The sequence below is a fragment of the Mus caroli genome, unplaced genomic scaffold (assembly GCF_978045245.1).
Source record: "Mus caroli unplaced genomic scaffold, Mus_caroli_1 scaffold_12, whole genome shotgun sequence".
Lineage (NCBI taxonomy): Eukaryota > Metazoa > Chordata > Mammalia > Rodentia > Muridae > Mus > Mus caroli.
In genome coordinates this window covers 116996939-117011119 of record NW_028227267.1, presented here as the reverse complement: position 1 = coordinate 117011119, position 14181 = coordinate 116996939, and the positions used below count along the sequence as shown (strand labels likewise).

General features: G+C 42.4%; 1 protein-coding gene across 1 annotated transcript in view; it reads right to left on the bottom strand.

The window, feature by feature from the left end:
- Window positions 1–1835: 1835 nt before the first annotated feature.
- Window positions 1836–14181, bottom strand: part of Hs6st3 (heparan sulfate 6-O-sulfotransferase 3) — a 731388-nt gene continuing 719042 nt past the window's right edge. Inside the window, exon 2 of the mRNA XM_021182252.3 lies at window positions 1836–9257. Coding sequence (XP_021037911.1) covers window positions 8549–9257 — 709 coding nt within the window. The 3' untranslated portion in view covers window positions 1836–8548. The remainder of the gene's footprint in view (window positions 9258–14181) is intronic.

Sequence of the window (14181 nt, the reverse complement as noted above, 5' to 3'; positions counted from 1 at the left end):
CCAACAGCAACGCAAAGGAGGAAGGATTCATTTTGGTTGATGGTTTGAAGGTGCAGTCCATCGTGGCAGGAAAGGCATGACCTCCGGAGTGGCTCTTACCTGTCGCAGCAGGAGTGTAACCAGTTTGTGCACCGCTGGGTCGATTAAGGAGTAAAGAAATCATGCTTAGTAGGTTCTCAGACATCTTTTCCTTTCTCACTTTTTGTCCAGCTGAGCCCTAAGCCCAGGAGATATTGACCTTTACATTTCGGGTGGATCTTGACCTTGTTCATCCTCTTTAGAAGCTTGTCACAGATGAACCTACAGATGTGCCTCACTAATGTTCTTGGTATTCTTGCTCAGTCTGATTGAAATCACAGTAGGCATCATAATTGTCAGGCCCACTGCACTTGCATCTTGGTGCTGGGCTCAACTAATTCTTATTTTACCTAATAATAGTCCCAAAGATCAAGTGGTGGTTTGACAATTTTGAAACATCAAAGAGAAACTGTAAGATACCTCATTTACATGAAAAAAGAATGAGTTGGGTCTTGTCATGTGTCCCCATAAACCTGAGGACTTGTGTGGGGCTCAAGGCAGGAAGATTGCTTAGAGTTCAGCAAAAGCCTAGGACATACAGTCTACAAACATGAAAATTAAAAGTGAAAATAGATCACTGAGATCTACAATAAGAATGAGATGCATGTCTAATCTTCACCTACTTGGAATCTCTGATCGTAGCTTCCAGGATAAGGGCTGTGTGTGGGGAGACTGGGTGCACTGCTAAGATGAATGAAGAGTGAACCTTAGGGTTTCTGGGTTTTTCTCTTAGATTAGGTTTTCCTTGGAAGTCTGTAAAAGCTCCCCCCTCTTTCTGTCTGTCTGTCTGTCTGTCTCTGTCTCTCTCATGTGTGTGTGTGTGTGTGTGTGTGTGTGTGTATGCGTGTATCTGTGTGTACATCTCTGTGCTGCCACACATGTATGCCTGTCAGTGTATGGTTCTGTGTTCTGAGGGCACGGGATTACATGTGTTTAATTCTCACTGTTTTCTGTAAGAGATACAGTTGTTAGAAAGTCAAGTTCCCCTTTTGTATGATTCCCACTAGAGAGGAATTTGGTCAAATGGCATTTTCTTATGGATAAAACAAACAAAAAAAATCTCACTCATAAGCAATACAGGAAACTGCAGTTTCAACTTCCATGGAAGAAAAAGAAAATGACAAATTGTGTTACTTGAGGGACTTGTATATGAGGGAAAATTTTCTACCCTGGAATTTCCCTCCTTGTTACATTATAGGAGCTATTTGTTTGTTTGTATGTTTTTTGTTTATTTATTTGACTCTCAACCACATCACAGTTTAAATGAGTGGAGAGGATGGCATTAGCAGCCATTTTTGTTTGCTTTTTTTCTTCTTCTCTGGCTTCCTCTTGACTTTCCTTCCCTTGTCTTTGGTGGGATTCACAGGTCCTCCAATACACTCCTTGTTCCCTGCACAAGCTTCATCTAGCCTTTATCTCCCCACTCCCCCCAGCAGGTGGCATTCCTTATTTCATGTACAATTTTAAGGTTCTCAGAGGGGTGATGCAGAGAAGCACATTTTTAGAAGTTGATGTGTTTGAGAGCCTGTGAAAAAGTCCCTGACCTCACAGACTCTAAATGGCTTCAATACTCATATTCCTCTTCTTTTATGGCTTTTGCTGTTTCACATTCAATAACCACATTCATATCCATCACATGACTTTCCAGAGTTTGACTAAGCTGATCCTGTGGATTGGATTTCCATAAATCTCTTCAAGTACTTAACTTTTTTTTTTCATTTTGTATCAAAGTCTGATAAAAACACCATGGAAAAGAATTATTCTTGACATCACAACAGTTTAATATGTTAACTTATTCATTAAATTGTGCTTCACATCAATGGGAATCCTCGGTTCTACAAACTATCATTTTTAAATAGCAATAAGGGTTGATAATGTCACAATATAGTCTCCTAATAACCAAGTTCATACATATTGCACAGAAACAAAAGAAAAAACACCTCCTAGGAGAAATAATTTGCATCTATCGAATGACTATCTTACACCTAAAATGGGGCACCAGATAAAGATTTCAATTTTTTTCTAACATTGATTTGATACATTAAAAAAGATGAAGGAGGAGGAGGAGAAGGAGGAAGAGAAGGAGAAGGTGGAAGAGGAAGAGGATGAAAAAGAGGAGAAGGAGGAGAAAGAGAAGGAAAAGGAGGAGGAGGAGGAGAAGAAAAGAAGAAGAAGAAGAAGAAGAAGAAGAAGAAGAAGAAGAAGAAGAAGAAGAAGAAGAAGAAGAAGAACAGAATGAGAAGAAGAAGAGAATGCAAGCAAAATCCAGAAACTACTTCTGAGAGAAAAATCATGGTCACATGATTCAAACAAATCATGACAGGAGATGGAGGATGTGTAGTCATGACTAAGTCACACAAAGCTGCTTGTCAGGACATTGTTTTCCCAGCAAGAGCACAGGATTTGTAGTCCTGATCTCTGGCCTGTCATGAGTTCCCACAGTGAGGCAGAGCATAGATCTTAGAGAGTCCCTGTCAGCGTGCTGAAGATAGACAGTTGCAGTCTTTCAGGTGGAGATTGAAGAAGGCTGGCTCCGTAAACACCTGCATGTCTGTGTCTGCAGATTCAGCATTCTACCAGGCTATCCCAGTCTTCATCTAGAAGTGCAGAGGCTTGCAAGCCTGGCTGGTGTTCACAACAGGCCAGTCCTCAGGATCCTCCGCAGGGGAGGTCAGTTCTGTCAGTAGATTGGGAAGATGGGTCCATGGATGTTCTGAGAGGCTACAAAATTCAGAATGCCCCTGTTTGCCCAGGAGTGCTCATTCATTCAGTTTCAGAGAATTTGTCCAGATGTGTCCTGGTGAATACGGCGAGAACAGAGCTGATGTTGGCTAGTGTCCACTAGAAACAGAACAGTATAAAAAGGGAAGCCAAAAGTGTTGAAGAAGGAACCACTGGATGCTCTCCAGAAGTCATGAAGTAGGCAGAGCTGACAGCCACAGCCAGCCCAGTTACTCAGCCTGGAGGCATTCAGGTGAAGTTCTAGTGACTGATAGAGGCACAACAATGACGGAAAAGGAAAGCCTAGAATGGCGGCTATGTTCACATCAGTGCATTCTTGCCAGCCTCCAACACAGCTCTCCATGTAATCCAATCCCTTCCCCCAGTCAGTCTTCAGACCCTCAAGCCTACCTGAGCCTCTGATCCTGCCTCATGGCTGACATCCCTCCTTGTGCTTTCCTAAGTGGCTAGAAGCATGTAGTCATGTGTTTCAGGGCTGCCCTTCATCCTGAGGCCGAAAGCTGCATCCTGCCCATGATCCTATATTACACTGTTGCCCGGCATGAATTTTAACCATCATCTTTCTATCTCTGGGTGGTCTGCCTCTTGCAGCCCTACTTTCTTCTATAGTTGCGATGTGATCCGTAGTCCTTAGTCTCCGATCCGTCAGCCAGATGTCAAGTCTGGGAAGGAATCTGATAGTCTGAGTGAAGTTGTTTATTTATTACAGCTTAAAGCAGTTCCTCTCTCCAGCAATGGCCAGAGGAACCCAGTGAAGAACAAATAAAATATATAAGAACTGTCACAATGTGTTGTTGATGAAACATCAGTGACTCGGGGAAGTAGAGAGGTGGTGGGATTTCATGAGCAGAGCTCCTATTGATCACCCTATCAGCTTTCCTAGGGGTCAGCTACTGATTCTGAGTTTCTGGAAGGCTGAGTGCCCCATTGGAGTTATATGTTTATCCCCTCAGTCTGCATATTGGATTGTTTGGGGGTGGAATAGGGTTGGTATCCAGCTAGAGGTGTTTGAGTGTCTCCCCTGAATTCATGTGCCATTCTCGGACTCCCCTCTACTACACTCTATCTGAACATTTCATTCTAGTGAGAGGCCCCATCGCTGGGGGCAGAGCTAAGAGTACACTGGACTGGTCCATGGCATTTTCTAGGTCACTGTAGCTCTACAACGAGTTGGAAAAAAGAGAGGCAGAAATCAATAAAGACTTAATTTCATATTCTTGCAATTCCCAGTCCCAGGGCTGATGCCAGGCAGCATACAGTAGTGGGAAAAACTCCAAGGCTGAAAGACCAGGGGCTCTGAGCAACTTTCCTGTAAATGAACGAGAACTGGGAATCCTTTCAGCATCTCCGAATCCTCCCTCCAAATGATCAAGTGTAAGAGAATGAAAATGCCAGCCAGTCTATCACAACATAGGCAGGCCAATCAAGAAATGGCTGAACAGCATTAAATGCTGACACAGCAAATCTCAATCTCCTCCTATGTCAAATTGATGAGAAAATATATGACATTGAAAAGGACTAGGTTTTTATTTCCTTTTATACTTATGGACTAATAAATTTTATCAGTATTAATTTTCCATTGTTTCTTTAACAATAGACCTTTCCCCACTTATCACAACAGCTGGCAGTGAATAATAAATACATTTTCTAGTTTTTCTCGGCAGCTAGATGTGGCTAATGTTTAGATTTCAGCCAGTGAGACAGGACTGTAAGCAATATCTGCGATTCCCTCTGCTTCAACTCCACTATCTGAAGTAAAGGTAAGATGGCTGCAGCTACAGCAGCCACTGTGGGCCAGGAGGTGGATGCCGTGTTAGGATGAAGAAGCAATAGGAGACGGTTAGTCCCCTCTCTGCTCAGACATTGTGTTAATCGTCTGACTAAATGAAGACTTTTACTTCAAAGTTTTGAATACGGTTTTGATAAAGAAACGCACCCCCAGAGCTCCCAGGGACTAAACCACCAACCAAAGAGCACACATGATGGGACTCATGGCTCCAGCTGCATATGCAGCAGAGGATGGCCTAGTTGGTCATCAATAGGAGGAGAGGCCCTTGGTTCTGTGAAGGTTCTATGCCAGGAAATGGGAGTGGGTGGGTTGGTTGGTAGGGGGAGGGGGAAGAGGATAGGGGGTTTTCAGAGGGGAAACCAGGAAAGGGGATAACATTTGAAATGTAAATAAAGAAAATATCTAATAAAAAAAGAAAAGGAAAGAAAAGAAAAGGCAGAAAAAGGGCATCAAAAATTTTTTCCCAAGGTCTCCCAGCTAATAATTAGCATGAAGAGAGTTTATACTCCAGAATTCTGGTGTCATAGCCAGGACCCCTGCCAAGCATGGCATCTGCCACATGTAACTGGGGGTCTCCAGGAGGAACTTGTTATTTCTTTCTCATTTAGACCTAAAGATGAACATTTCCACAAAAATAAAACAATAACCTATTTTATCTAGATGTAAACCCAAGTATTCAAAGTAAAAGTGAACCTTGAAATTTTTTTTTAAAAATAAATATCTTCATGTTTTCAGTAACATAATTTTCTTTAAGTGTTGTCAATATTAATTTGGTAAGGTTATCAGTTATTTTCTCCAGTATCAAGGAAACTAGAAGGAGACAAAAATAAATGTGTCTGTCTTAGTCCATAACAAAATGTGAATAAAATGTGTGTGATACACATACATACACATACACACAGAGTCAGACACACCACACTCTATAAAAATAGAAACAGGCAGACAGACAGACAGACACAAACTCACACACACATACGTAATCTCATAATATGTAAACAGACACCCCCTACACCTACCTAAACTGTGAACACACACACACACACACACACACGTACCATATACACGCCAATCCACTTTCTCATGCTGCTTCTGCCAGGAGAAGGGAGGGAGGAAATGCCTGGGTGGGAACTGGAGGAGTCACAGGAAGTGGGGGGCAACCTCGGGATTGTTGTTCCTCTTCTAAGGAATCTAATGCAGTTAGAACTAATGTGTTTTGGGACATAAGACTTCTCACACATCCTTAGCTTCCTGGGCCTGTCACTGCTTCCTACAGCAGCACCCATCATGGAGCTGGGCATTCGGTCTCCAGGGAACACTTTACATCCCCACCTCTCCATTTCTATCAATGCAGGACCCTGGGGACATGACGACTGTGATGCTCCTGAATGGAGCTGTATGGGCGCAGAGGCCATGCTAGTCTTCCCAGTTCACTTAGCACTGGCCTGAGCATAACATGGAGATGGCGTCTCCTTCTCACACCGTCTTGCTCTCTGCTCTCACCCAGAGGGAAGTCCATACCCTGTGCATTCAGCAGTGAGGTGTCAGTGAGCCTTTTGATATAATCCCCAAGGTCCCAGAGGAATAGTGTGAAGGTAGTAGGGGCTACCTCCCAGAAGTCCTTGCCAAAATGCACAGTAAGTTTAAAAGAATCAATCAGATGCTTTCTGACCTGTTTTGATTTTCTGTTTGAAAAAATACTGAAGAGGTGTGTGTGTGTGTGTGTGTGTGTGTGTGTGTGTGTGTGTATGTTTAGCACTCACACAACTAATGGAAGAGGTTAAGTTTTTAGGTTTCCCTTTCTGGCAGACCACTGGGTCTTAACCACTGAATGAGTTCTCATCCGTGCCTGCTATCCGCTTCCCTCTCCGCTCCTCCAGAGCCAATCATCATAAAGAGACCTGCATGTTTTGAGAGGTCTCATCTCTACCAACTAAGTAGCCGTGGTTAATTGTCCACTTTAAATTTACATCTGTGTGTAGCTCAAAAATTACCAGAGAAGTCATCCATCTCTCCAGCTCACTAGTGCGATGGAGAGGAGGAGAGGCTCACCCTGAGGAGAAGGGCTCCCGATCACGGCAAGTGTGATCTCATTACATTGGGCCACCTTGGTGGATCAGGAAGAACAGGTACTTCAGACTGATAACATCTGGCTTCTGGTATAAATGGCAGGGTGATCTGCACTACATGTGAAGCAGAATGTAGATATGAACCATGTGCTGTGTCAACAGTCAGGTCTGTCTTGTGACCTCCATGGGAACCTCATTCCATCTGTGGTCTTCATTTTCTCAGCTATATAATGAAGACCTGGAAGGCCATGCAGTGATGTCATTTCCTGCTGCACAGTAGATGCCAATCACAGTGAAAGAGATACCAAAGCCACTCCTCTGCTGCAATCTACAAGAGATGCTGGCCTGCTGCGTCAGGCACTCCATAAACACTGGGGCATGATGGCTTTTGCAGCCCCAGAGAAAGCATTCTTAAGTCTGAGAAGTGGCTTATGTAAAGCTGGCTTAAACATCAAACATGTAGGACATCAATAAAATAGGCTTTCGGATCTGATTTAGGGGGTCTCAAGCCTTTGGCCTTTGGCTGCTTAAAAGGATTGATCTTATCAATGTGCTGTAAGACTTCTACCCTCTCTGATCTTCTGGAATGTGAGAGGAAGACTTTCTATTCCCCCCTCCCTACTCCTTTCCAGAGCAGTGGTTGCTGCTGTGGATTGAACGAGCAAGCTCACGGATCCTAGGGCAGTGCAGTGCGGTTTTGGTTCAGTTTTGTGCACAGTAGCTTGGTTCTCTGGTTGTAGCCATAGAACAGGCAATAATCATGTAGGAAGGTAGTGGTTTAGAGACACCGCAATGTTAAGCGCAGCATCCTTCTGAACCTGGATATAATGGTCTCATGGATGCTTTGCGGAATCTCCTGGCCCCACTCATTTACTGACCGGAATGTATTACATGTGCTCAGTGTTTTAGCTCCTGTCCTTCAAGCCAAGTTCTTTGACACATCTTTTTGTGATAGCAGAATTCTGAACCTGGCTGAGAAGGTATCTGCTCCACAAAGATAAAAGTCTGCCATTCTCTCAACAGCTAAGGTCCTAAAGCTAGTTTAAAAATTGAGGTGTTTCCTCCTGGTTTCTTTGCTGTTGCTCTTTGAATTTTTTTATTTATTCTTTATCTGGAAGGTGAACGGTAATAAAGTGCAATCCCGTTGGTCATCACTAAATGAGTGTACTCCCCAAGATGTCCTGCCAGTGTTCATTTCTCAGATCCACAACCAGCTCTGCCTAGTGTGCACTCCTTGTTCCTTAAAAGGTAGAGTGGACATGCGGCTTAGGGCTTTAATCTTGGAGGTTGTAGCCTAGCAGTCTCTAGCTATGTTCAATGTTACAGGAATTTTTGTTTAAAAACAACTGTAGAGACGAACCATGTTATGCATGATTCAAACCTCATGTTAATGGTTCCCAAATTCAAAACTGGGTGAGAGGCTCATCCAAGGACAAAAAGATCTCTCTTTCTTTAAATAGACTAAAGTTCAATTGGGCGAAACGCACTGCAATCAGCAGAGCATCCAAACTATGGATTTGGTTCTCCTGTGCGCTTCTGTGGGTTCCAGGTTCCCAAACTGACCCACTGGGAGTGGCAAAGACACTACAGACTTTCGCCTCTTGGAAACCTCTTTCCTGACCCCCTCTACAGTGGTCTTTTGGATATATTTCCACCCCCACTTAATATCAGTGATCAGAAAATGTCTAGAAAAGAAGGAGAACAGGACAAAAATTCCCAGCTGGATTGAAAATGAAGATAGAGGGGAAGCATGTGTCCAAATGAAGTCACATAAAGCCAGAGGTTCTCATCATGGCCCAACTTCTTCCACGTAATCCAAGAGAAGGAGGAGGGGCCTGCTTATCCCCCATCATAAAAAGGAGCAGGCAGAGGGTCACCATCTGACCACTTGGCTGTTGTAGTCCTCAGTGACAGTCCCCTCCATGGCCCTATCCTCTTTGGACCACCGGTGTGCTCTGTGCTCTCGCTGCAGCCTCCGCTCCTCACGCCTCTTTTGGCGGTCCCTCTGGTGCTCTAGCTGTTTGGTGTGATGGTAGCGTTGCTGGAAGAGATCCTTTGCATACTCATAAAGCTGCATGTCCAGGAAATTCAACTCCTCGATGTGCTGACGGGCTCCATCATTGATGTCCACGTTGGATGCCCGTGTGATGTTGAACTGTGTGAAAGGAGAGATGAACTTCAGGTTGAATGTCCTCTCAAAGAGAAACTGTGTCTTCCTCTGGAATTCAGTGAGCCCAAAGAAGGCCATGTTCTTCAGATTGTTCTTAGCGCTCTGCAGCAGGATGGTGTTCCGCTCGCTCTCATTCATGAAAGTCAAGTTGTAGCAGCCCACCAGGCTGAGGTCGGCCAGCATGCGCACTTGGCGGTTGTTGGCCAGGTTGTAGCTACAATCCATGAACTCCCGCAAGCTGACCCCAGACCAGTCATCCCCAGGATAGCAGGTAGGCAGCTCATCTGGGGTGGGGCTCCTTCCGTCGCACATATGGAGAGAGGTTTTCCATGTGGCCCCTCTCTGGACATGCTTCCATTCGCTCAGGTAACGTGACACTGGGTCCCGCAACATCGTGATGTAGTAGAAATTCCTGGAAGAGATTAGAGGAGAAGGTCAGCGGCTGACAACAGTTTATGGAGACGTTTTTACCCCCATTGAATGTGGATAGGGGTGCGTGGGAGCTGAGTGAATCCTCCATTCACTGCTTCATTTCCTGAGCACTTAGTCTGGATAAATACTGATGTCTTCAGTAGTAAACACAAATCACCCATCTGACCTGGAAAGGTTCTACCCTACCCATTATCTGTTTTATTTGAGCCTTATACCAAACTTTTGTATTGTATGTATTGTGCGTATGGGAAACATACAAGGTCATAGAACCAAAATTGCAAGACCAAAACCTAATCCTTCTTCATATTTTCTCGTGACATTGATACTCGGATTATAAGCCTTGAAGGGGAGAGGTTAAGTGCCCATCATACCCTTGTCACTTGAAGTGATTCAGAAGAAAATGGAGGTCTGTTTGTCACAGAAGCCACAGAAGAGACTCTGCAGAAAAACAGGGTACACACAAGCCCTCTGAGCTCCATTTCTGAAACCCTAATTTACCCATTGCCTTTCCACAGGAGATAGTTTGATTCTAAGTCAGTCCCAGCCCAGTCCTGCCTCACTGCTACAGGCATGCTCTAGGAATAGAGGGCCAATCAGATTAACTCAGAGTTGCTCTGGAGACACAGGTTTGGTTTCCATGATGCTCTGGGAAGAACCTCAGACAGCCCCAGTACAATGCTTTGCATGCTTCCAAGTGGACAGAAAGTGGCCTGCTATGCCCTGAAGGGAAGGAGAATTGTGTAGTGTTTCTGCCACCTGCTTGGAACTCAGAGGAGAAGACACAGTCACAGGAGCTTCATCTGTCTTAGTGTATGTTCTCTGAAGAAGCTTGGAACAAAGTAAACAGACATTTTGACATGGATACACACACACACATACACACACAGATGATGCATAGAAAGATCAATACATACATATATACGTACATACATATATAGATACATAGAGATAGATACATGATAGATAGGTGATAGATAGATAGATAGATAGATAGATAGGTAGATAGATAGATAGATAGATAGATAGATAGATAGATAGATAGATAGATAGATGTGATAGATACAAGGCAGGTGATAAATGCATAATGGATACATAGATGTGACAGGTTATTGGAAGATGATAGTTACATGGCAGGAAACTAGATATGATGGATATATAATAGATAAATTGGTGATGAATAGATTATAGTTACATAGATATAGATGATATATAAATAAATGACAGGTGAAAATAGCTGGTAGATATTTAGAGAGTAGATAATCTGTTGAATAACATCTTACTACCTCTGCATCATGTATAACTTGCCAATCACTGCAATCAAGCAGCTACAGATATTATTTATTTAGACAGAAATGGCAAGGTCCAGCCCTATTTCAAATAAAGGCTGTATGTTTGTAAAACTGAAAAAAAATTAGGAGAGGTTGGGACACATCTCTGCCTCTCTGTGTTGTTGCAGCATTCTTCTCCACTGTGGCTGCAGGTGGACACTTTCACATCAGGGAAAACTCTAGGACCCGGTTGGATGTACTGTCACAAACTCCAAACAAATTGCCTTTAGTAGGGGAATATTATCACTGCTTGTGAGATTTTGAAGAGAGAAGACAAAAACTAAGCCACATTTTATGTTTATAAGAGCTCAGTGTCAACAAAGAAGATTATGGAAAGAAACCTCACAGCAAACCAAACTCATAGAAAATAAGAAACTAGTATTTTTTGTTTTAAGCAAAAAGCCCAGAGGTGCTTGGTGAGGGTCTGAAGAAAGGATAAAGTATGGGAGGCTGGTGTCCAATTAACCGAGATACCATGCTCTCCTGTACCACTTAGGCAAAGTATCTTTCAAGATTGGGGCAAATTTTTTTCAGTGTTGTCTTACGTGGCAATGATAAATGTTTTTATTTAAATAAAAATACTTAAATGACTGGATGCTATCTCTTTTTTCATAGGCTAACACTGTAAAATGCCTTGCATGCTTTCAAGTGGTCAGAAAGGGACTATCCCTAAAGGGAAGGAGAATGGTACAATGTGTACCCCTTGCTTGGCACCAGAGAAGACTCACATGAGCTTGATCTGTCTTAGTGTGTGCTCTTTGAAGAAGCTTGAAAATAAAGTAAGCAGCCATTTTGACATGAATACACACAGGATAGATAGATAGATAGATAGATAGATAGATAGATAGATAGGGACAGATTTGAGTATACACTAGTTCTTTTAGTATTTATTTAGTGTTAAATTATTTGAGAAGAGAAGAGATTGTCAAAGGTGACACTGGTAGCGAGTTACAGAACTTGGATTTAACCAGATCTGCCTTAATCCATGAGAATTCTTCCTTTGTCATCATAGCACAACAGGAAAGAAAGCTTCTGGAAGCAACATTCAACTTAACTTAGAGCTTGCTCTACTTAGCCGAGGTTAACGAGATAGAAACTCTCTACATACTCAGCTATAACAACAAAAACAAATAGTTTGGAGGCAAGTTATTTTTATTCTGATTTTTAGAAATAATTGATATTTTCTTTTAAACTATACCTTTGTCTTCTTTTTTTCAATTCAGATCCTTAGCAGTAGGTAAATCAAACGGTTCAGAATGTGCTAAAGAAACGTCAGAATCTTAACTGACACTCAGAAGGAGAACCTTTAACTCCAGAAGGAGAATTTCTTGAATCTTCCACCGGCTCTCCAGCCTTCACCCGGCATTGCCTGTCACCGTTTTTCATAACTTTTTTATTTCACATGATGTTCAGACGGTGCCCCGGTGGAAGAATGTGTCCTAAAGTGTTGGGAAGGAATCAAGAAATGCATGACATGACTTCCATGCATCCATGGCTTTTCAAGTTCAGCCCAGAGTAGGTTTCGTTGACTCCAGCTGGGTGTCAGGGCTCCTGGGGAGCCATTGTTGACCAGGTTCAGTCCAGAGTGGGTTTCCTCCCCTGAAGCTGGGGTGAGATGACCTCACTTTGTGCCTAATATGGGAATGCTTGACCTTTCACTCCCACAGCAGGGTGATCTTTATTCTGCAAATAATTTATAGTAACTGTTATGAATATGGTAATGACAAGGATGTAACTCAGGGGTTATGTTTGCCAAACACACCAGAGCAAGAGAGTTTAGAGGTGTTCAATTGAGCCACAGTAGAGCACAAATGGACTATTATTAGCTTTCCTGTTATTTAAGCCAGCCAGAAGACAAACAAAAGTACTTCAACAACAGCAAGATCCAATGACAATAAGATTCAAGTTCTGTTATCTGTTTCAAATCTTTTATTAGACAATATTTAAAAATAACAGAGTTGGTGATGTGGTACGGAAGACAGAATTCCAAAGTTAGTGATATCCAGACCCGAGTTAATCTGCGGAACTATGAAGGAAATGTTTTGATCTCACTTGAGAATACTAGGCATAGAATTCTTAGTAACTTTGCTTTATTAGGCATTGAGTGGACACATGATCTTAAAGGAAATTTAAAAATGATCTTATATTCAAACTAAATGTTTTAACTTTATATTGCATTTAATAATGCCTAGTGATGTTTAAACGAAGTCTCAGGCAATTTTGAGGTTTCCTAGACAAAGGAGTCAACTTGTAAATAAATTTAACCTGACACTGAGACATAAATTTACAACACAACTCCTGTACCTATGCCTCAGGGACCACTTGGAAAAGGAGGCAGAAAGATGACAAGAATCAGAGGAACAGGAAATTTGTTGACAGACTGTGCCTGTTCTACGGGTGTTAGAAAAGCTACATTCATGGGGTTTCACCAACATGGATGCCCAAACATGACCTGAATGAGGAAGACAGCAACAGACAAGTTAACTTGAATGCGGAATGCTCACAAGCTCTAAGGAATGCTGAGAGCTTTCCTAGGAAAGAACATGACAATTGATCATCCAATATTAAATAGTCAGCTCTGAAAACACAAAGATAAGTGATGCTATATGGACTGAGGTGATTGTATTCTACACACACACACACACACACACACACTAAAGAAAAGGAGCCATGAATTTGAAAAGGAACAAGGTCACTATATGGGGAGCTTGAGGAGAAAAGGGAAGGGGGAAGTATGTGATTATATTTATAATAATAAAAATTAAATTGTAAGGTACAATATAAGAAACTAGAACACTTTCTCTGATGTGTTCCAAGTTGTCTTAGCTGGCAACTTTGGACGCCAGAGGCTAACAGATTTTGATAAGTCGTTTAGTCAAAATTTTCACATGTATATTTCATCACTTTTGTTCTGTAATTCAGCTGTATTGGTTGGTTTTGTGTGTCAACTTGACACAAGCTGGAATTATCACAGAGAAAGGAGCCTCCCTTGAGAAAATGCCTCCATGAGATCCAGCTGTAAGGCATTTAGTGATCAAGGGTGGGCGAGCCCATTGTGGGTGGTACCAATCCTTGGGCTGTGAGTCCTGGGTTCTATAAGAGAGCAAGCTGACTAAGCCAAGTGAAGCAAGCTGGTAAGTAACATCCCTCCATGGCCTCTGCAACATCTCTTGCTTCCTGCCCTGCTTGAGTTCCAGTCTGACTTCCTTTGGTGATGAACAGCAATGTGGAAGTGTGAGCTGAATAAACCCTTTCCTCCTCAACTTGCTTCTTGGTCATGATGTTGGTGCAGGAATAGAAACCCTGACTAAGACTGCAGCCAAAACACAAATCAGAAAAACTGTAAAAGTAAAATTATAGAATTGAAGGACATCCAACTAATGAAGATAAAAAGCAAATTGAAATTATTTTTTATCATCTGTAAGTTTTCTTTTTTATGGTTTGTTTCTTTGTCACATTCAAAATTTAGTAAATTGTAGTGAAATGATGTCTGTATCTGGGCTGCACACCTGTCTGACTTTAACAGAACAAAGTTCCATAGCAGTTGTCCCTTCCTGCTGTAGTTTTGATCTGGAA